General features: G+C 43.5%; 1 protein-coding gene across 4 annotated transcripts in view; it reads right to left on the reverse strand.

Annotated features, from left to right (window-relative positions):
• Positions 1–1,796: 1,796 nt before the first annotated feature.
• The window catches only part of RASAL2 (RAS protein activator like 2), a 173,244-nt gene continuing 152,735 nt past the window's right edge, over positions 1,797–22,305 (reverse strand). For 2 of the 4 annotated variants that reach the window (XM_030455338.1, XM_030455341.1), the window contains exons 9-18: positions 20,617–20,761; positions 17,196–17,340; positions 16,090–16,326; positions 15,204–15,405; positions 13,430–13,629; positions 11,642–12,506; positions 7,174–7,308; positions 5,609–5,811; positions 5,315–5,402; positions 1,833–2,080 (exon numbers count right to left, since the gene is read on the reverse strand). In XM_030455338.1, coding sequence (XP_030311198.1) covers positions 1,916–2,080; positions 5,315–5,402; positions 5,609–5,811; positions 7,174–7,308; positions 11,642–12,506; positions 13,430–13,629; positions 15,204–15,405; positions 16,090–16,326; positions 17,196–17,340; positions 20,617–20,761 — 2,385 coding nt within the window. In that variant the 3' untranslated portion in view covers positions 1,833–1,915. Of the gene's footprint in view, positions 2,081–5,314; positions 5,403–5,608; positions 5,812–7,173; positions 7,309–11,641; positions 12,507–13,429; positions 13,630–15,203; positions 15,406–16,089; positions 16,327–17,195; positions 17,341–20,616; positions 20,762–22,305 lie in introns of all 4 variants that reach the window. The other 2 variants (XM_030455340.1, XM_030455339.1) reach the window with 2 other exon arrangements.

A 22,305-nucleotide genomic window follows, 5' to 3' on the forward strand; every position in this document is an offset into this window, starting at 1 on the left:
AACTACTTAAGAAAAAACTGGTTTGTATGGAACTCCAAATAACTCCTAAACTATCCAGAGAAAGGCAAATTTTAATGGAAGAATTTGTAACACTAACATGTAGAAACATCCTTAATTGAAACTAGACTGGCTGAGCTAATGGCTAAACCAGTTAAATGGAACAAGAGCTAAAATCTAGAGATCCTATAGGAAAAAGGGAATTTTGCATATGGGAGCCTGCTCTGCTGGAAATGGGCACCCTTTAGTTCACTCCTTTCTCAGAGCATTAACCCAGGTGTTGCTGGTGGAGTGCAGAGAAAAAGTTCAGGTCACCTGCTGTATGGTGAATTCTGCAGGGACTGGATAGAAATTTAGCAAGAAACAAAGTGTTTACAGGTCTGTAAACTCTCAGACCAGAAAATACCAAACTAAATTAGACCTGGGGTAAAAACAGAAAGAATTCTACCTTAAAAAACTGCAGATATGCTGTTTGATGGGGAGATTGACTGTGTGCAAATGCAAGGAAACAAACTGTGCTGCTCCAAGCTTTAAAAGTTCACAAAGACTGATAATGTTTTGCTGGAGTCATACCGAAAGTGTGTACAGGATCCAGCAAAAGCCCATTTTCTTGTTAAAACGTTTGCTATCAAGTTTGCATTCAGTTAAAGAACAGCTAGAGGGGGATAAAACCAGCAGATGAGTTTTCTTATAGAATTCATTTCACTCCTCATGTATCAGTCAGCCTGAGATACACAGCTGCCGTCAAATATAACCACTGCTCATCACCCACAACACACATGCACTCCCCTCTTCCTCCTCCGAGGACTGCAGTGCTTCCAACAAGAGGAAAATAAGAATAAAAATAGGCAATAATTAAAAAATTCTAACAGTATTAACTTCCTTTTGGTTTATTACATCAGCGTTTTCTGTACATGACTTAAGAGCTCCTTCTATTTACACAGTGATATGGAAGGAAGTTGTTGTTGTTGTTGTTGTTGTCAGGAGCCTGAAGTACACCTTTCAGAGTTCTTATTACCACGTTGTTGTTGCTGTTGTTGTATTACCAAGTTGTTGTTGTTGTTGTATTACCAAATTGTTGTTGTTGTTGCTGTTGTATTTCCAAGTTGTTGTTGTTGTTGTTGTATTTCCAAGTTGTTGTTGTTGTTGTATTACCAAGTTGTTGTTGTTGTTGTTGTATTACCAAATTGTTGTTGTTGTTTGTATTACCGAATGTTGTTGTTGTTGTTTGTTGTATTACCAAGTTGTTCTGTGTTGTTTGGTATTGACCAGTTGTTGTTGTTGTTGTTGTAATGTTGTTGTTGTTGTTGTTGTTGTATTACCAATTGTTGTTGTTGTTGTTGTATTACCAAGTTGTGTTGTTGTTGTATTACCAAGTTGTTGTTGTTGTTGTATTACCAAAGTTTGTTGTTGTTGTGTTTGTTGTATTTTTTCCAAGTTTGTTTTTTGTGTTGTTGTTGTTGTTTCCAAGTTGTTGTTGTTGTTGTTGTTGTATTACCAAGTTGTTGTTGTTGTTGTTGTATTACCAAATTGTTGTTGTTGTTGTTGTTGTATTACCAAGTTGTTGTTGTTGTTGTTGTATTTCCAAGTTGTTGTTGTTGTTGTTGTATTTCCAAGTTGTTGTTGTTGTATTACCAAGTTGTTGTTGTTGTTGTTGTATTACCAAATTGTTGTTGTTGTTGTTGTATTTCCAAGTTGTTGTTGTTGTTGTTGTATTTCCAAGTTTTGTTTGTTGTTGTTGTGATTTCCAGTTTGTTGTTGTTGTGTTTTTGTGTTTTTTTTTTTTTTTTTTTTTTTAGCAGCATTATGTCAGGGGAAAGTGGGAGGGGGGGAGGGAAAGGGGAGGAAAAGCGGAAGGGGAGGGAAAAGGGAAAGAAAAGGGAAGGAAAGGGGCTATAATGGAGTCTGCTCCCTCTTGTCATCCGTTGCTTTTGAATTCACCATTCTCCGTGATGGAAAGCTTGGTGGGTTGCCAGAAGGGGACTCCGTTGGAGGCCCTGGACGCCTGTAAGCGCTCCTTCACTTGGGTCAGGGCACTCATCAGCCGCGTGTTGGCAGAGTCCAGGAGAACGATCCGCTTCTCCTGCAAACACACACCCCACAGAGTCAAGAGTGCTGCACAAATGGAGGTGCCTCGGCCCCACAAACCGTGCTTTTGGGGGAAGATTTCAGGAACCCCCGGGGCTCTGACTGTCTTCAGGATGGGTTTCTAGGAAGAGGCAGCTCAGCTAATCCTTTGGGAAAGATGGGTGCCTGCCTCTTTCTGTTTTCTTGGGGCTGCGTGGCCAGGTTCAGGCTCTCCTGGCCCTTTTATGTGATGGAAGGGTGACAGTGAGTCAAAGTGATGGTGGTGGAACTGATCCAGTGTCCAGTGGCTCCAACCAAGGCAGGTGAAACACAGTATTTTGTCACAGGGAGGGAGGGCAAGGGTGTTGGTGTTAGTAACAAAACAGCAATTTGGTTATCTTAAAAAATAGGTAGAAAAAACAAACAGCAGCAGAAAACAAAAGTGGTGGTTTCATCTGGCAGAAAAAAAGTGCAAGTGGTAACTCATGGTTGTTGTCTCTGTGTTTTGGATGGAGTCAACTCAGAATAAACTCATGGTATGGTTGAAATAAATAATAATTTTAAAAAGCAGATAATGGCAGCCTGCAGTCACCAGCAGGAGCAAGGGTGCAATAGCAACATAGAGAAGGAGCAGCCAAAAGCTACAACTAAAGGGTTATGTGAGGTGAAGGGGAAGAGGGCAGTGTGGGTGGAGGGGGAGATGCCATTGACAGAACACAACAAACACTGAACACACTGCACTCCTAGACCCATTCCAGCTCAAAGGGGCTCCTGGGCTCCACCAAATCCAGGGTTCCCACAGCCCAGATTTGACTCTTCCAGCACAGAAAGAGCTGGCCTCCACTTTCAGCAGTACTCACAAAACTAAAGGATGTGGACTAAATTTATGAAGACTGAAAAATCCACCAACAGAACCCAGCCTACTAGCAGCTAGATTATCTACAGTGGGATGCAGCACAGGAGGGCCAAGCCAAAGACCATGATTAGAGATGGCAATTTTCATCTTCCATCAAAAAAGAACAAACTAAAATGGAGCCACAGAAAGCAGCAAGAGATTGCAACAGCTACCAGCTGGTGAGCTTTTTCACTTGGAGAAGGAAAAACGTCTCATTTACTTGGGTGAAAAAAGCTGCACGCAAGAACTCTTCCCAGTCTGGCCCATTGAGAAACAAAATGGAAGGACAAGTGATGCACAGAAGGCACAAACATTAAGGGATAATTCAGACACATTGATCAGGAGACCTATGTGCTGCAACAGCCCCTTGAGATCTGGATCCCAGCACAATCAGCAATCAAGTCATGTTTGCTGTTCTCTGTGAGCTTCCCCACAGGGGTAAGTCATAGGGTGCAAAAAGACAAAAAAACCCACCCAAACCAGAAGAGTTTAAGAAGTGCTAATATTCCAGCCCTGAAGAGACCAAGCTCTGTATAGCAGAGGAAACAGAGGAAGAATCATGAGAAGTCAACAAACAGCAAGGCAGGCTGGAGCCTGCTCTAGCACTTGCCCTGATCCAGGCAACGTCAGGAGAAGGAACAGAGGAGGGCTGAAAGGCCTTTGCCTTTCCTACCACATGGAAATTACTCCTGCAAAAGGACTGCCTTAGCAGAAATGTGCTCTTCAGCAAGTTAAAGCTCCTCCTCCTCTGACTTTCACCTCTAATGTATAATTTAAAATCAAAATTTCTTTCCAAAGAATATGACTTCTTAAAGAGGTAAAAATGAAAGGCTGGTTATTTTCTGGCACCAACGAGTGCTCACTATGATAGTTTGCAAAATGACTGGAAATACACATTTTGAAAAATGAATCTTAAAAGCATGAGCTTGGTGAGCAGAGGCCATCTTCTCGCTCAAAAGGAAAACACTAACAACCGTGTTTTCTAACACACCAAGAACTGGATGCAGGGAGTGGGAGGAGCTGGAATGGGTAGGAGGTCAGTGCACTGGGCCAGGGACTTGGGGACTGCTGAGCTAGAGAACTGATTGGGTTTTTACTTGCCTGTTTGAATTATCTCATCCCATTTATGACTGTAATTTTAAACACAGCGGAGATGTCACTCACAGCAGCAACTGGGCCTGGGACTCTTTGCAGTTCTGCTGCTCAGAGGACAGAGTTTAGCCTTCTTGGGCAGAGTTTCCACCTTCTTGGGCAGCTGAAAAAGGCATCAACCCCTCCAAAAACCAGGCTGCTGTTTGGGTGAGCTGCTGTTTCCTCCAGTGTGTAGCAGCAAGATGCCCTGACTGTGCCTATCTCCAAAAAACAGCCCAGCACATTCAAGTTTGACTCCAGCTTCCACTTGCCATACTCCTTGATCAGACAGAGGCTGCTGTACTGTTTCTCCACCATCAAGCAAACAGAATACTCAGTGACTGACTACATTCCTGTTCATTCTCCAGCACTGCACTCTCCAATTGGGCATTTTGAGAGCCAGTCCTCACAGAAAGGATTTAACCTTGAGCTTCATCTAGAACAGGTGACTACCAAAAAGGCCAGAAGCAGGGAAGATGTCCTCCAAACGCAAATAACCACAAACATAACATGGCAGGAAGATATCAAATGGTTTTACAGGTTCTGCTGGACAAGCTTTGCTCTCTGGGATCAGCACAGACACAGAAGCTGAAATGATCCCACAAGAAAAAAAAAATTTATATATACATTGCTCAGGGTGTCCCACTTTCCACATGTCACCGGTCTTGGCTGAGACAAGCACTGCAGGCTCATGGCAAAGTGGGCATTTCTCCAGGAAATCTGACAGGGGCAGTCAGATGGGGTGAAATGCCATGTGTGACATTACAGAGGGCAATGCTCTGTTGCAAGCATTTTCTTTTCTTGACTAGAATATTCAAAGCCATGCTTTTAGCTTGCATAGCTGAGATGCATGCACATGGCAATTAAACTATGCTGGTATGAGGCACATCTTTTCCAGAGTTCCAAAGCCCACACTTGAAACAATGTCTACACAATGAAGCATTATTCCTTTACCCCCTTGGGATCTTGCAGAGGAAAAAGGGTTTTGGAGAAGCAGGCAGTCCTGTGAGTTTTGTCAGCCTTTCTCAAAGCCTAGTGCCTGGCAGGTACAGCTTCATTAATTAGAAAAACCCAGCTCTCTCCTGGAAGGCAGTAAATTGCATGTGGAACACCAGCGACCACACTGACTTGAGAGCTGGGTAACAGTGCTGGGGCAGGAGGAGAGTGGAAATGAGGGGTTTTACACACCAAACACCTTGTTCTTGGTGATCCTGAGCTCCTTACCTGTGCATCAATAATCTTCTGCTTTGCATCGATGACAGCCTGCATCTCTGCATGATCCTTCTTCAACTCCTCTTCAACCGCCATTAATCTGATGAGCAAAAAGAGGTACAAATCAGGATAGTTCAATACTATTCCAGAGCTCTTCAAGTCCTCTGGCCTGCTGGTTTGACTCCTCTGGTTGTCCTGTCTGCAAGAGAAAAATTCTCCTGCACTGCGAAAAGCTCATCTATCCATCTGAGACTCCCAATTGCCCAGCCTTGGTCCTACACAGTCCCACACTTTCCAAAGCCTCACCTGTTGATGATACTTTTCATTTGGCTGTCCTTCTCCTCCTGTTGCCTGCGCAGCCTCTCCTCACTGTCCTCCAGCCTGGACTTGTACTCGAGCAGCAGCTTCTGCATCTGCTGCTCTTGCACCAGAAGCCGCCGCTCGTACTCCTCCAGGCGGCGGCTGGAGACCCTCAGGCGCTCCTTCAACTTTGCTATCTCTTGTTCGTACTGCAGGTGGAAGACGAGGAAGGAGGAATCAGATGCAGTGAGAAAAGGAAGAGATCAGATCATTATAATCTGCTGCTGCTCTTCAAATAATGTTTTTTTTTTTTTTTCATGAAGTGTGAACTGATGGAAGCAAAGGAGATGACAAGCAAACAGCTGTGGGGGAACACAGACAAGGAGCACTCAGGCACCCACTGAGCACTAAGCTGGTACCCCACTGCAGGATGTCACTCTGTAGCACAACTGAAGCACTCAGAGGATTCTGATGTGACTCTTCAGTCCTGATCAGTAACATCCCCATTAACTCCAGATACAAGCCTCTCCCCAGCAGAAGCTGCTAACAGTGCTCAACTGCAAAACTGTCATGGGGTGATCGAACTTACAAAACTGTTTGCATCCAGTATGGCATCCAAACAGCTCATTCTTTAGGACCTCATTGAGGCATGGGAGCATGTGACAGAGCAAATAATTCACTACAGAGTAAAGCCTGTAAGTTTACTTGGCTAAGGTTTTGTTCTACTTACTGTCTCTGTGAACAATCATTTCTGCAACAGTGCAGTGAATCTCTGCACCTTGGTTTGGGTTCATTCTCCTTTCCTAATAATCCCATGCTCCTGCTTTTTGTCTATCAGATGTTCTCCTCTTCACTCCCTGCCTTTTCACAATACCAAACCTCATTCTAAACTTTACCACCATAGCAGCATATAGGTGTAACTGTACTTGGAAAAATGGTATGTATCTTCTCCTTATATTAAATACACTTTAAAAAAAAAAAAGACCATGGATGTTTTTGTGTAGCTCAGAAACCCTGTACTACCATGTGAGCCATTGCTTCAGGTGAAGCCCAAGACAATTTGACTGCAACTGTTGATGAAGATTAAGTTTCATTTACAGAGGCTGGTACAATCATTTAGCATATCCTAAGCTATACTTAGTCGGGCTAGCAATTGTAATTTTATTTTTTTTAATGGAGCTTAATGACCATTTGGAAGTTTTGTAATCATAGAAAAGCTGCAGTATGCTCTAGCTATAGTGTCATTAAAAAGTAATGACTTAAGCAGAACTAATACAGTTAGGCAGCATGACTCAGGATGCACATAAGTGCCAAATATCAATTTGTTACGTGCAAACTCTCAGCTGTGTCAGTTTGCACCCATCTGACATGCTACAGCCTGTACACGGGTTAATCTATAGCATGGGATGTGGTACTACAAGGATGTGTGGCAGCATGCACAGCAGGACGTGATGCCAACACAACCTCAGCTTGAAAGCAAAACTGTCAAAGCAGTGCCTGAAACTTGGTCTGAACTCTGCTAGGGCTCACTGTCCACCCACAAGTCAGCTGCATACAGGACAGAATCTTACCTTCTCAGCATGCTTGACTTCATCAGTATTCTGCTCTACATCCTCTTCTGCTTCTTCATACTGTCCGTTGTTGAGGACCCACGCAGCTGTCCTTTCCACTGGTGACATCGTGGCAGAGTCCACAGGTGACTGAACCTGAAGCAGAGATACCTGTAAGCATTTTTCAAAGAAACTGGATACAAACAAGCTCTGAAACCAAATTTATTTGGAGAAAACAGACCATGAATCTGTCAGTCTCAATGGGTTCCCCTAAGCCTCTCTTGCAGAGCTACAGGATTCTCCCTTGATTTTGGACCCTGTAAAACCAATCTATTTTTTTCTACTACTAATTTTATTTTTCTACTACTGATTTTTCTTCCTTGCTAAGTAAGCCTCTCTCTGGAAACATTCTTGATACCAAATCCTCTTCACAGGATCCTCTTTCCCCTTTCCCAAATTTTCACTAAGGCTTTCTCAGCCTATGATTCTTCTCACAAAGAAAAGAGAGGGACAAAGCTTCTCTTGCAGCCTGCTCAGGTAAGAGACTGGTTTCTTTGAAGCTCTGAGGAGCAGCTTTCCCAGCAAGGCTGCAGGCAGGCTTTGCAATGGACCATGGGGTTCAACTGCTCGGGCTCAAGAAAGCACAGCACTACTTCCAAGTGGAAAAGCAGGCTGAGATGGTCAACTGCAGCATGTACACCCAGGCAAGTCTACAAAAGGAAGGCAGGGTCAGCAGTGCTTGTAATGTAAGACATTAACATCATTAACATTCCCTCTTTACGGAAATCTGAGAAGGAAGTCAAGAAAATAAACAAGAAACTCTCCCCCTGGCTGGGGAAAATATGGCTTGCATCAAATTCCAAGCAATTTTCATGGACAAAGACAAGTTTATAAGCACAAGAATTAGCATTATTACCCCTGAAAGAGCAACACTGTCTTAACTTCTTGAGAAATGCAAAAGACCAACTTTCCCCCTCTCCAACTGTAGCTTCTTTTTGTGCACAAAGCAGCTCTTCAGCTCCCTCCCAGTACTGCACCTCAGTGAGCTGTGCTCCTTGGCAGGGCAGGGAGATTTTGAAGCTGCAGTTCCAGTGGCCTCAGGGGGAGAAAAAGCCTCTGACCACGAGTCAGGTGAAGGATCATATCAGCCTCCATTTCTGGCCAGAGAATCTGCAGTGTTCTGAGCAGTGATAAAGGCTCCAGCACCAGAAGAAGCCTCAGGAAGGACAGGTAGAAAGGCAAAGGAAAGAAGTAGGAATTAAGCAAAAATCCGTGGATATAGGCAGGGGCCTTTGTGCTAAAAGGAAGCCTTTGCAGCAGAAAGGCCAACAGCCCCTCTGAAGCACAGCCTGACAGCTTTGCAAAGTTCCTTAGTGGGATATCTTGGTGGTATTTGCTGTGAGGCAACCATGACAAGAGAGATAATGGACTGTGTGTCACCCTGCCACCAGCAGGCTCTTCTAGGAGGTAAACACTTTGGCTCTAGGAACTGCTGGAGAGGAATTAGGAACAGCTACGGATGAACCGTGTCACTATTCACTGGAGTCATGGAAAACTAAGCAGAAGGTTGACTATAAACTGTAGCACCACAACCTTGTAACAGTCTGATCACCAGCAAACCTTGCCAAACTACCTTGCAAGCTGTGGGACAGAATGCTTTCAGCAGCCAAACACAGAATGCCTACAAGGACCAAGTGGATGGCAAACACATGCTAATGGGTTATGAGTTAAACACTAATAAAGAGGGGAAAAAAAAAAAGCCTGCTAAGAATGTGTATTAATTCCCCTCTTTGCCTCTCTTCCAGAGGAACACATTGACATTTCTGTTCCCTCCTACCTACTAAATGGAAATGGAAGGCAAAAAGTGACCTCTCCCAACAAACAAAGGGCCAAGCTCTATATTCAGGAACAAACGTGAAGAACAGCCTATTAATCATAACGCCCACAAAGCATGCCTAGAAGGAACATGCCCAACTTCTCTTTCTTCTTTTAAAAATAAGAACAGAATTCCACACAACGGAATTTAATTGTAATTTGCAATTAAAAGGATGCAATGGAATTTGCCTGAAAAAAAAATTTTGGCCCCTCACTTTGGGACACTTCAAGACATTTCTCAAGGCTGTGGAGAAGGAAAGAACAAAGTGATTTCTCCAAATAAAGTAGGAGCAAGTACTCTAACAATTCTAGTGAAAACAAATAGCACGGAAAATAAAGTGGAAAAAGACATAGATGAACATTGCTTAGAAGAGGGGGGAAGGAGACACCCCTGTAGCCAGTCATAGTCACAGGCATCTATCAAGCTGAATGGAAATGTAAATGGAGGAGAGGGAAGTTTGAAATGTCACTCTGATGCTAAGCAAGCAAAGGAAACTGATTTCACTTGGGTACTGTTAGGTAATCAGCAACTTAAGATGACAAGAGGGGGTTGCAAACAGCTAACCCAAGGTTTCTTGCAAACAGACACAGGGCAGAAGCCACCCACATGAGATGTACACACACAGATTGGAGATGCAGCACCTGCAGTTTCTTCTGCTCCTTATCCTAACACCTCCAAGTAACACTGCCTTTGCACTTCCCATAACAAGCCTGGAGGAAAGGCACCGTGTCCACGGGGATTTTGGCTAGGACACTGCATGGAACCATCCAATAAAACCCATCAGATCATACAATAATGGTTCACTGGATGCCTGAGAAATGATGCAGAGGGAGTTTATCCTTCCTACTGACCTAAAAATTCCCACCCACCTCTGCACTAGGCTCAGCAGTGCTCAGTACACTTTCCCTATCAACCCCTCCAATCCCCAACAAAACACACTCTAAAGGAGGACACAAACATATGCACTTCAAACAACAGACAATTACTTTTTTTTTTTGTATTACTAACTTGTCAAATTAAGTTTTTCTTTGTGATTCTGTGTTTCTGATCTCCTTATACTACAAGGAACCAGAGGTATCTATGTAGTTTTGAAGCCCTGATTGCTCCTGGGTTCCCAGGCATCATCCAGATTTTCCCCCTTTCAGTTGGAACATTCATGAATTTTCCAAGAGAGCCACACCAGCAAGGACCCCTTCAAACCTTTCGCAGATCAAAGGAGGTCAGGAGCTTACACTGGCAACTCAAGACTTCTGCCTGCTATGCCTTACAAGGCAAAACCCTTCCCCTATATAACCATGGCTTCATCAGCCCTTTTGCCAACAGGATCCAGAACTTCCTTGGGGATGTAGTTTCAGCAGCAGCACGCTGCAATCTCAGCCTCAAGGACTGCAACTTGCTGGAATTCAAGTCTTCCCTCCTGCCTTCCTTTCTAGAAGGTCTTGCAGAAAGCAGGACCTTAAAAAATTTCCTTCTACACTAGGAAGGGTAAATCAAACATGACCATGTTTACCCTCACAGAAGAGAACATTTAACGCCAAGGAATAGTGGTGTTGCCTTCAAGATCCCACCCTACTCTGCTGCTAACTCTATATGCACTATTATGACATTTTGACAAAAAAACCACCTTCCCTCTGACCTGCAGATTGAGACATCTTCTACTTTCATTATAGTGGCAAGCGTTTAAATACTTTCTTTCTCTTTAACATTAAACTTATTTAAGAAAACATTTTCATACACAGCAAATCACAACAGTTTTGTTTTTAAGGTAAAGGAATATTGGCTTTTTGACAGAAAAATCTTGAATGGGAGTCACCTATGAACAAGTGATAAAGTGCATTAGGAGTTGGTATCTATAAGCACTGCTTTCCAGATGGTGTTTGCATTATTCATAGTTTGGGATGATTAATTAAAAAGCAGTATTTATTTGGGAACCAGCAATAGATTGCTGCATCATGGTGAAATACAGATTTCTCCTCACTTAAGACAACTCTACTAATTTATTATTTTGGCAGCAGTTTAAACTGTGATATTATATCTGTTTACTTCTCTGTTTTTAGGGAGCTATGCTTATAAATTAGCACTGCAGGCCAAACACATTTTCACCTAGCAATCTCAACCTGCAATTTGGAAAAAAAGCTTCTTCTGATTTCTTTTATTCAGATGAATTTTCAGGTCCTGCTTACTTCAGCAGGCTAACTGCAACCTTAGTAAATGGTGGATTATTTTTTTTTAAGTTCAGTATGAAAACATTAAAAAATAACAGGTAAGCTGGTAAGGGCAAGAAGCATGACTATTCCTTACACTTGCTACTAACTTTCTCTTTAACATTAAGCTTATTTAAGAAAAGATTTTCATACACAGCAAATCACAACAGTTTTGTTTTGGTTTTTTTTAAGGTAAAGGAATATTGGCTTTTTGACAGGAAAATCTTGAATAGTAGTCACCTACGAACAAGTGTAAAGTACATTAGGAGTTGGTATGTGTTTGGTATATAACTTGCTACACCTGCTTAATTGCCAGCACTCAGTTCAACTCACAGGTCAAAAAGCTGCTCTGAGGGAGCAACTGGGTAAACATCACAGCAGAAATTACCTAGAAAAAGGCTTTCCTTACCTGCTGGGTTTGCTGCCTCTGAATCGCCCGCACCTTTGGGACGGGGCTCTCCCTGGAGGATGAGGATTGCTGGCGTGAGCGATTCCCGTTCTGAACGGGCTCGGTCACCATGGCCCCTGACACCCCGGACATGCTGCCCGTGCTCCGCAGGGAAGCACTGTGTGGCAGGGACTGTGGGGCTTTGGCCCTGGCCCCCAACCCTGCTTGGTCCATTTTGCGGATCTGTGCTTGGCTGCTGCTGTTCTGCCGGGGCAGGGCGATGGGGACGGGGTGTTTGTCCAGGACCGCGTGGCGCCGGGAGAAGTCCTCGCTCTGAGTGCTGCGTTTGGTGAAATCCTCCATGCTGCTGTTGCTGGGTCCACTCAGTTTCAAGTCCTCGCTGTTGCTGCGGCTCTGGGAGCTGGCAGTGCTCAGGTTCTCCAGGCTGGAGTCCACGGAAACCTTGGGCATTGGAGGGGTTGGGTTGTTGAGATGGTAAACTGGGTTCTGGAAGGAAAGAGGTTGGAGGCTGCCCTGCTGGTTCAGAGCGGGGTGGAGAGGCCTCCTCACCTGGGGAGCACTCTGGGGGGTGCTCTGGGTTTCCCACAGCTGTTTTATGTTGGCCACCTGTGTGACAGAGAGCTGGCTGCCGGCCAAGCGCAAAGGCACCTCGTGCATGATGGAGGAGTTGTCACTGTGAGATGTGTGAGGATCCTGGAGGTCCATGAGAGAGATGCTACGGCCATTGGGCAAGATGCTGTCCCTTTCATCCTTATCTGAGTAGGTCATGCTCTGGGTGGATGCCTGCTGAACCATCAGCAAGGTCTCATCCCTAAAATATCCATCCCCATTTTCCTGGGTTGGAGACTTCACCTTATGCATGTCGCTGTGGAGTGGAAAGGAATCTGGTTAATTTTGAAGCATTCTGATGGAAGTCCCAAAGAAGTCTCTCTACCTCATTTAACCTTCCCCCATGTGAAAGCTTCAAGGAAACTATTTCCTCTTATGAGCTCTTTGTGTTCAAGTCAGAACACACTCTTCATTAATCACCACTTATCTTTGAGAATTACATTTGATTCAAGAAGTGCTTCATCTTTATTTTTTCCACAGGTAAAATGCAAACCATACCCACCAAATCCTCTCCCCCTGGACAAGTCTGTCTCCAGTGAGACAGTTCAGATTCCATTTAACCCTTTGCTGACATTACATACTGTGGGTGTCTGATTCAACAGGAGCTGTGTTAAGGCTCCTGTAGATCTAGATGTAGGCTCTTTCTGTGTGACAATACTGTCCAACATACCTGACAGCACAGAAACTGCTCAGAGACCACATTATCCAAGTTTTTTGGCACTTCTACCACCTGACAGGTTTTTGCTTCAGATTAATGGCTATTGCAGTGTGAGAAATGCTGCAGTAGACAGAGAAGGGACTGTCTTTGCTTTTCCACTGATAACAAGTTCCTCCTACAGCCCAGTTTTTTCATTAGCAGTAAATAAGTGGCCTGATTGCCAGAAGGAAACGTTATGGCTGACTCTGCATCCTGACACATAGATTGGCAATAAATTGCAAGGCTGTTTTTTTAGCAGCTAAACTCACTGGCTCAAAGAGAGATGATTGAGTTCTGTGTAAGTCTTCAGGTCTCCAGTGCCACATTACAAACACACTGAGAGCATGTGTTCCCCCTGAGAGAGGCCCAAGCTCCCTGGTCCTGGGCAGACACTTCAGATGATGAAGCAGCTGAGGCTCCTAACAGGGTTCCCAACCCCCTCCTTCTCCCACATCTTCCCTGGAGCTCTGGCTGGTACTTACCCATCAGTGGGGTCCTCAAATATCTTCTGAAGCCCTGAGGAGAGACTGCCACTGATGTTTGGGCTTGAGTTGTGCTCGGTGAAGCGCCTCAGTTGCTGCTGTATTGGTGTAGGGTTGGTCATTGATTTGGTGATATCACCAAGAATACGAGGGAGAGGTCCCAGCTTTGCCACAGTCGCCTGTAGGAAGGAATTTTCACCCTAATTGGACACCAAGCACCACAACATCCGCCAGTGGTTTTGAGTTTTGGTGGTGTGTTTTGAGTTGGTTTGGTTTTTTTGGGTTTGTTTTGTTTTATATAACGATGCACAGAGGTGGAAGGATGGAGGTGGAAGGAAGGAGGGTGGGTGGTAGTGTTTGGGTGTGTCAGGACCATAATGCAGTGTTACGGAGCAGCATAACCACGGCGACGAGATGGATGGAGGAGACGAAACGGGGTTCAGCAGACATTGAGGAAAGAAAAGGAAATAGAGATTAGGGTTGACCCCCCCCAAAACAAAAATCATGCTCAATAAAACAAAACTAATGCCATTCCGATGCAAAACTATCATGCAAAGCAAACTATGTCTGGGAGGGAGGGGAGGTCAAGGTGAAAACTACAATATCTGCTCATTAAAAGAGCATTCATAGACTACAGGTTCAGCTAAAGGGGGGATTTTCCAGGCAGAGGGTGTCATGTGGTAAAGAAAATGTGTGCCAGCAGACAAGGGGATGCAGCATTCCAGGGGATCATGAGAGAATCACAAGGGTTGTAGGAGATGGGGAAAGGAAAAGTTTTCATTTCATAAGCCTTTCGTTTTTGGCACCACCACTTCACCAATGCTGTCTTCTGCAGCACCCTGTTATCAAAAACCAAGACATTTTTCCTTGAAAGGGAAAAAATAACTGCATGAAAACATAAATGATCCTCATCTCAGCATTATCATATCAGCCCTGTGATTAAATGTGGAGCTCCTTTTTCAATTACATGGTAGCTCATTGTTGGCCAGGCCTAAGATAAGAGCAGATGACATTCCAGCAACAAAGGCTGCTCCTTCAGGCTCTTTACCCTTCTACCCCTGCTTTGGGGCACTGATGTTTATATCAACTACAGGGCACCTTCAGCCTCTTGGGACTGCAGGAAGAAGGTGAAAATGCTGGATGTTTATGATAAAGTAAAACTCAGCTACAAAGATAACCTTATTTTCAAAGATATCCTTATTTTTCCTGTAACTGGGTATTGAGGCCACTTGGCTCCAGACAAAGGTCTCTTTAGGGAGTGCTTTCATGTAAGCACTTCTTCTGTGTCTATTAAAATCTTTGAGGTGATTTCTGTCATCATTTCCCAGTCATTACCTACAGTAAGGTAGCACTGCAAAGTAATTTTACATCTTAATTCTCTTTTTAGCAAACCACCATACCAATTCCCCAGGGCCTGTTAGGATAGCTTCATGCACCTAACTACAGGAAGGGCAAAGCAGATCTGCTTTGACCATTTATCCAGGTCTAGCTCCTCCCTTTCCTAGCTGCCCAAGACTCTCCAAAGTTCTCCAAGGCTCTTCAAAGTTTTCACACTAACTGCTGAAGCTCAACCATTTCACATGCCCTGCTTTAGGCCCTGGATCTGAAATCACAGAAAGAACAATTGTGAAATACCACTATCAAGCAGTTCTCTCAAATGGTGTTAAGTTCTCCCCAAAGGAGGCTTAAATTGCTTCCTTGATGTTTCCTAGTGTTTACTGTTGCTGTGATACCACTGCTGGATTCACCCTCCTGGGCCTCCAGGCTGCTTTACCTTATCAATCTGGGACACAACCTCCCACAGGAGGGAATGCAAAACAGAGAGTTCTCTGCCCAGGTCGATGTAGCCCTCAAATCCAGGCATGTTTGAGATGGAATCTGGGTTAGAGATCTCCACGAGGAAACGCTTCATTCCTCCCCACTCATGTTCCAGAAAGTCGTTCATGAAAGCCATGTACTCTTCCTTATTCCCAAACCTGCAGGAACGGGGAAGGGAGGGATCCCAGTCAATAGACTCCACATAAAACACAGAGTACAAGCACTCACAATTACTAAAAGGATTAACTTTAGGCCTGCCTTTCTGAAGATTTGTTCCAGGAGAAAAACAGAGTACAATTTAGGAGATTCACTGCTTTTTAGAACTGATTTAACTAATAGTGACTCTCTGGTGATATTATGAGCAAGGCATCTAACACAATCTCTGCCCCACAGGAGTGACCTCCTGTCTCCTACAGACACCCTTTCTCTCCCTCCTCTCCAGTGTAAGAGACATGCTAAGCCCTTTTTATCATTCCACTGAGACTTTCTGAGGAAGAATGGAGGAAAATCATGATCCTTGTGGGAAACAAGCTTTTTTCTTTTGAAATAGCATCCACCCTGACATGCTGATACATGGGTCTTCTTGGTTTTACACTGTCCCCCCTTCTACTGAATTCAACACAGCCTAAGTCTGAATGTGGAATTTATCTAGCTCAGTGCTGAGGTGTCTCAAGGAGGTTCACAGATGAGTGAAAAGTTCTTTTTTTCTAAAAACTGGCTTCAGTTTCCCAGAGAACCAGCTGCCTGCAAACACCCCTAACCCAGCTCTCCTTGCCCAAGAGGAATCAGAGGTGACTTGCACCTCTGGAGGCACAAATTTCAGTTTCATTGCCACCACCTACTTAGCAAAATTGGCGAGATTCTGAATGACTTTCGCGATCAGAGTCAGCGTGCGAGAAGTCTGATCGTCGGGATATTCCTGCATGAGGCTGAAGAGGCTGGGAGACATGATGGCAGGACACAGGAAACGGAGGAAAAGGGAGGCACTGATCAGACGTTCACTGATGTCCTGCTTGCCCCTGCTCAGGCACTGCTGCTTCCAGGATGCAAAGACCTCCTTCAGCTCACGAGGGAACACGCTGGAAAACAGTGAAACCGAGAAATAAAATCACGTGAGTGATGAGATGCAACAAGCTGAACTGGTGACCAATTACCTCAAATAATTATCTGTCAGAAAACATAATGCTCTCCTTTTATTTTTTTCTTTTTTTATGCCCCCCACCCCCTTTCACTCTCTAGGGTAGGAAATGTCATTAGGCATCTATTCCTGGATCCCCATTTAATCTGGCAATGCTAAAGCAGTCTTTAAAGCATCCCTTGTTCATATATTCTAAGTGAAGCCATTTTTAAACACACAGATCTCCAAGCTAGGATCTACTTATCCAATGCTACCCTGAAGAAAACTGGGTGTTAGCATTATAAAAACAAACTGAAAGCATCCCCATGCTTTTCACACATGCTTTGTCATTCAGCAGAAGGGCCATTCTGTCACTGCTGAACAGAAACAGAGGTTAACAGAAATCCCTCTGCCTGTAACTTCCTGCCTGTAATTTCCTCTTCAATTCTCTGTCGAATCCAAAGGACCTGAAAATTTTCTACAGACATCAAAACTGTCAGCTTTTTATTCTAGGTTCAAGCTAAGCTGTTGTCTTCTCACTTTATTCCCTCCTGATTAAGTCACAGCTCAGAGTGTGTTCCCTTAGCAGAATATTTCAGCAGAAGCTCCTGTAAGGTATGGTTTGTGCCACTGGAACCCCTCCATTTGGGCACAAGTTCCACCTCAACATGGTGTCACACGTGGGCAGGTAGTGAGGAAAGGAAATGAAGGCAGTCTCAGAGGACAGATGGGTCTGTGTTATTTCCTTGCACAACCACTTTTCTCTGATCTTCAGAGTAAAATGGGCACCCTGTGAGCTAAGGGGGTAGAAGGGGAGAGGAGATGCCTCACCAGTAAGAATTGATAATCTTGCAGAAAGCCAGCTCACAACACATTTTCAGGTTGCTCTGATGATCTGATAATTCACTGGGTGAACATCTGCTGGGATCCACTTCACAGTTTTCATCTGACTCATACAGAGCCTTGATAAACTCCCCTGGACAAAGGGAAGCGGATAACAAATCAGGGTAGTTACATGAAAAGCCTTCTTGTCACACCTTTAAATCCTGCTTATGTCTTTCCTTGGCAGCTGCCTCTTCTGCTCCCTGAATCTGCAAATGCAGCCTCAGGACACCAGATGTTGGGACTCCTCCCAGCTCTTTCAGAACAGAGCATGTGCTGTACCAGATTAAGATGGCTGATGCTCTGATGCTTCAGCCTCCTGTATGGTATAGGTGCAATAATAGGATGGCTTTGCTTATAAACCCTGCAGACACTTTACTTGTAGCTTAAAGAATAGGATTTGACTTTGTTTTCAAATCATATTAGCAACTATAAAAGTATCCATAGTCTTGGAAATGAAGCTGTGCAGTCTTCATCATTTCTCAAAGAAATGTACTTGACAATGCTATTTTATTTATTGCTTCTATTTTTTTTTTTTAATTTAAAGTGTCATGCTCTTGAATCAGAGTAATACTCAAGTACTAGGGAGAGACCTGCACCTTCCAATATCCTTTGCATTTGTCATCCTTCTCTTCATGACATCACATTCAAAACTGGACACTTGACAAAACAGATGAAGTTTTCTGTAACATCTTGAAATGTACTACTTACTAGTTTCCCTCCTATATATCCTAGTACACCAAGTAATTTTTTAACTGTTGCTGTTCACTTGGAAAAACTCTTCATGTATTTAATGATTCAATGTATTTTAAGTTCCTCTCCTTAGATGATCCTGCTGGCTCTGAGCTAACACCACAAGGCTTGTTTGTGCAAAAGGGTTCTGGTTTTTTTTTGTCTTTGTTTCATAAAAACACTTTAAACACCTCCCAAACCCCTCACCCCAAATCTCCCCTTCAGTGTTCTTGCAGGCAAAGCAGACAGCACATTCCCCTAAGATTTCTTTCTGTTGTTGTTGTTAGGGTTCAAAACTTTTCTGCTTAAGGCATCTAGCTCACTTATCTGCAAAACTTCTGTTGAGCCAATTCTGCTTTAGCTGTTGTTTACTGGCTTATATTTTTTTCCCTAAACACATTTAAAACTTACTCTCTGAGGTTCACAAGACTGTATTAAACAGGTTCCAAAGCACATAGCATTTGAGCAGACTGATATTTAAAACTTGACAAAGAATTAGACTAATATATTGTCAGGAGCAATCTTGCCCTGAGCTACAGAGAAGCTGGATGACCTTAGGGGGATTTTCCATCTCTCCTGTCTGTGATTTACAACCTTATCACTCAGCACTAAGGCTCTAAATGATTCATTAGAAGTCATTAATTTTGAAATATTTTTATGTAATTACTGTACATTAAGGGGCTTGCAGTTAAATGTAATATACTGGTCCCACAGCTGATCATTCAGTCTGCTGAAAAGCACAGCACAAAGTAATATGCTGCTCATTTCTCTGTACCAGATGAGAGCCCAAGATTGTGACTTATGCCCAGTGGTTTCACTCATGAGAATAAGGTTGCCAGAACAGGCACATTGCATTTAAGAAATGAGCAAAACACATGTAATCACAGACCTGGCCACACTGACCCTTGGAGCCCTAATTTAGCCAACCTCCTCCTTGATGGCTTGCCAGAGCCCAGGACTGCTGAGGACAAGTGTGGCTGCTGGGAAAGTAAGCTGCCTATTTATTTATTTATTTTTACATTTTGTGAGAGGATGTGGTGTGCAACTTGGCTTTGGCCTGATCTCACTCATCTTTTATCAATTGCCAAAGCTTTCTTGGTTCAAGAAACAACAAGGAGATGGGTGGCTCATTGGGCAACCCTGGGTAACAAAGATTACGTGGAGTTGGTGAAAGATAACTGAGTTTCTGAGTTTCTTTGTAATACAGCAGGCATGGGTTTGGCCCTCTTTATTGCATTAATAGTTGAATGGACAGGAATTCTGGAGGCAGAGGCTTATGACCAAGGCAGAATCTTTTGGTGGAGAGGGGGACAATAATACAGTTATCAGAATATAGCATTAAGAATGCATTGGAGGAATCACAGAATGGCTGGAAGAGACCTTAGAGATCATCTATTCCAACCTCTCTGCCATGGGCAGGGACACCTAACTAGACCAGGTTGCTCAAAGCCTCATCTAATCTGGCCTTGAACACCTCCAGGGAAGGGGCAGCCACAGCTTCTCTGGGCTATCTCTTAAAAAGAGCCTCACCACCCGTGTACAGAACAACTTCCTAGGATCTACTCTAAACCTCTTCTCCTTCAGTGTGAAACCATTTCCCCTTGTACTACGGACCAGGACATCACAGGCTGGCCAGGCAGTTTTAATGAGGTGGTGAATAATGAGCACTTTGGGTAAATACAAGCAGGAGGCTCCCTAAACAGTCTGTATCTTCATCTCCTCCCCTGTGCTGCTCAGTAGCCTTGCAGCCTCACTCCCTCCAGCCATGTTTGTCTAAAGATTTTTTGCTGGGGCAAGGTGCCAGTTTAAAATGTTAACACAAATGTTTATGAATTAATTGCTCCATAGCAAAGGTAACAGCTGAGCAAGACCAAGGGTTGCATCTGGCAATAATTTTCTTAACATCTGTGAACACTACAGCTAACATTTATTTGCTGTTAATTACAACAGCTAATGAAAAAGATTGCAGCAATATGCACTTATGGATGAGAACTTTGGTTGTCAACCAGATACCCTTGAGTGTAAATAATGCTCTCAGTTGTGGCACTTGGGCCTAAAGTGAGTGCAGGAGCTTCTTTTGCATAAAAAGAGATTAGTGAAATATATGCTTCACATTCATAACTTTCTGAAATCCCCAGTTAATTGTACTGCACATGATACCTGATTTACTCCTCACACCACAAGGTATTGGTCTCAATTTCCTCTGTTAAACTATGTGTCAAAATCCCGTTTTAAAGCCAGGTTCATCAGATGGTATCAGATGGTATTAGCCAGGTATCAGATGGAACTATCCCTGTTCCCACAGATCAGTTGCAGTGTTACACCTCTTGGTCACAACTGGAGATATTAAGGGTTATGCAGAAAACAACGTGGCAAGACAAACTTTATGAAGGACTCTGTTATATCAAATCAACTTTGTCTTTCCCTGGGTGCTACTGATACAGGCTCCAAAGAGCATCTAGGAAGGGCATTACAAGAGCATGTATTTTGCTATCTGGATACTAAACACCAGGCTCAGTGCTGAGGCAGTTCCTTCCCATCCCATGTTCCCAGGTGCATAAGGGTGCAGTCATATTACAGACAAGTTCAGGGTTAGCCCCCTGCAACGTAAAGGAGTGAATGACAAGCACTTTCTTACCTAGTGCATCATGAAGATACTTCTGCCCTACCAACTTTAAGTATTCCTCAATAGATTTGGTAGCAAGTGTGTTCTCCCTGAAGATTAAGACATCATGCTCCCCACAACGATCTACCTCAGATATCACCAAATCCGTCAAGAATTCCTGCAGAAAAAGGTCAAATGGCAAGAGGTTATTTCAACCAAACTCCATAGTGCCAGGTTCACTGCAGAAGCCAAGAGGATCACTGAAATCATGACCCAGGCCATAAAGAGGGCTGCAGATGCTACATGTAGTATGGATAAAGGAAATACCTAAGGCTGCTCTTGGCTTTATTATATTTATAGATATGCTACAGATCACAAATTTAAAAGAGAAGCAAAAGTCTCTACAAGAAAACCTTTACATCACGTTTACGTTTCAGTTTAGGACCTGAGCAGAAACATTCACCAGTTTCCTTATCAGCAGGTTTGCCTGCTGAAACAAACAGTGACATTACATTTATCTTTTAATACTGAATACTACATAAAAACTTGGATTCAAAAATCCAAGATGGAAGTTCAGCAGAAGTTCTTTCACCTTGGTGAAATTTAAATATGAAGAATGGTTAATGTAAATTACATTCACAACCCAAAAGTGGTTCAGGATTTCACAAAACAGTTACCATACTTACATACCCTGCTGTGGATCTATGTGGCTTAACTTGAATTGCTTTCAACCATCTAGGCAGGAACTATCAGTAAGTCTTAGTGAATAATATAGTGTAATATAGTGAATAACCTCTTGATACAGTGCCTAATTCTGCAGTAATACTTATTTCCTGAAGTGGTAAGAAACATCACTCTGATTTAGTGTTGAGTGATAATGGTGACTTGCTGCTTCTTCTGCAAACAGCAACTTTCTCCAGACAGTTAAAATGTGCTGCAGCAAGGTTTCATCACCCCCTGTTAACTCAAGAAGCCATAATCCACTCCTAGTGTGCAAGTGTAAAACATGCAGAACAAATACATGAAAAATAAAATAAAAAAAAACTAAAATACATTTAGTGTTTTTGGGTTTCAACCCATTATTGTTGTTCCTTTTCAGGAAAATCAGAGCTGTTTTCACATGGCACGGAGAGGGAACATGAAGCTGCATCACAACCAATGCAGTGTGACCTGGAACCACTCTCTCTGCAGCTTTAGGTTATGGCAGCCTAAGCTGCTCAATGCTTTCAGTAAACAGAGCTTCAGATCTTCAGGCACTAAGAAAGCAAAGTTTAAACACTAATTTGTTGCCCTCTTGCAGCTAGCACTGCAGGAATCCAGAGCCTGCTTTCAAGCAAGGTTTAAACACCAGAAACAGCTTGGTAAAGAGTTCCTGTCACAGAGCACCAGCCTTGCTGAGATGGATGTATGTCAAGGGAAGAGCAGTAGAGAGTGGTATATGATTTATGCTAACATAAAAGAACCACTTGGGAGCAGTTAAATTAGGCTGTCCCTGGGGTGTTGCTTAGGGCTATCCTTCCCCATCTCTAAACCTTTCACTGGTGTTTGGTCATGCTTGACTTGCTCTGGCTAGCATTACTGGAAGAAGCTGGCGACAGCTTTGTGCTACTTGCACAACCACTTGGCAGGCAGCATCCAGAGAATCCATGCTTTTTAATTCTTCTCAGAACTTCCCAATACCTGCAGGATATTCTCCCACAATCTAGTGGAAGAAGGTGAGGC

The sequence above is a fragment of the Calypte anna genome, chromosome 8, assembly GCF_003957555.1.
Source record: "Calypte anna isolate BGI_N300 chromosome 8, bCalAnn1_v1.p, whole genome shotgun sequence".
NCBI lineage: Eukaryota > Metazoa > Chordata > Aves > Apodiformes > Trochilidae > Calypte > Calypte anna.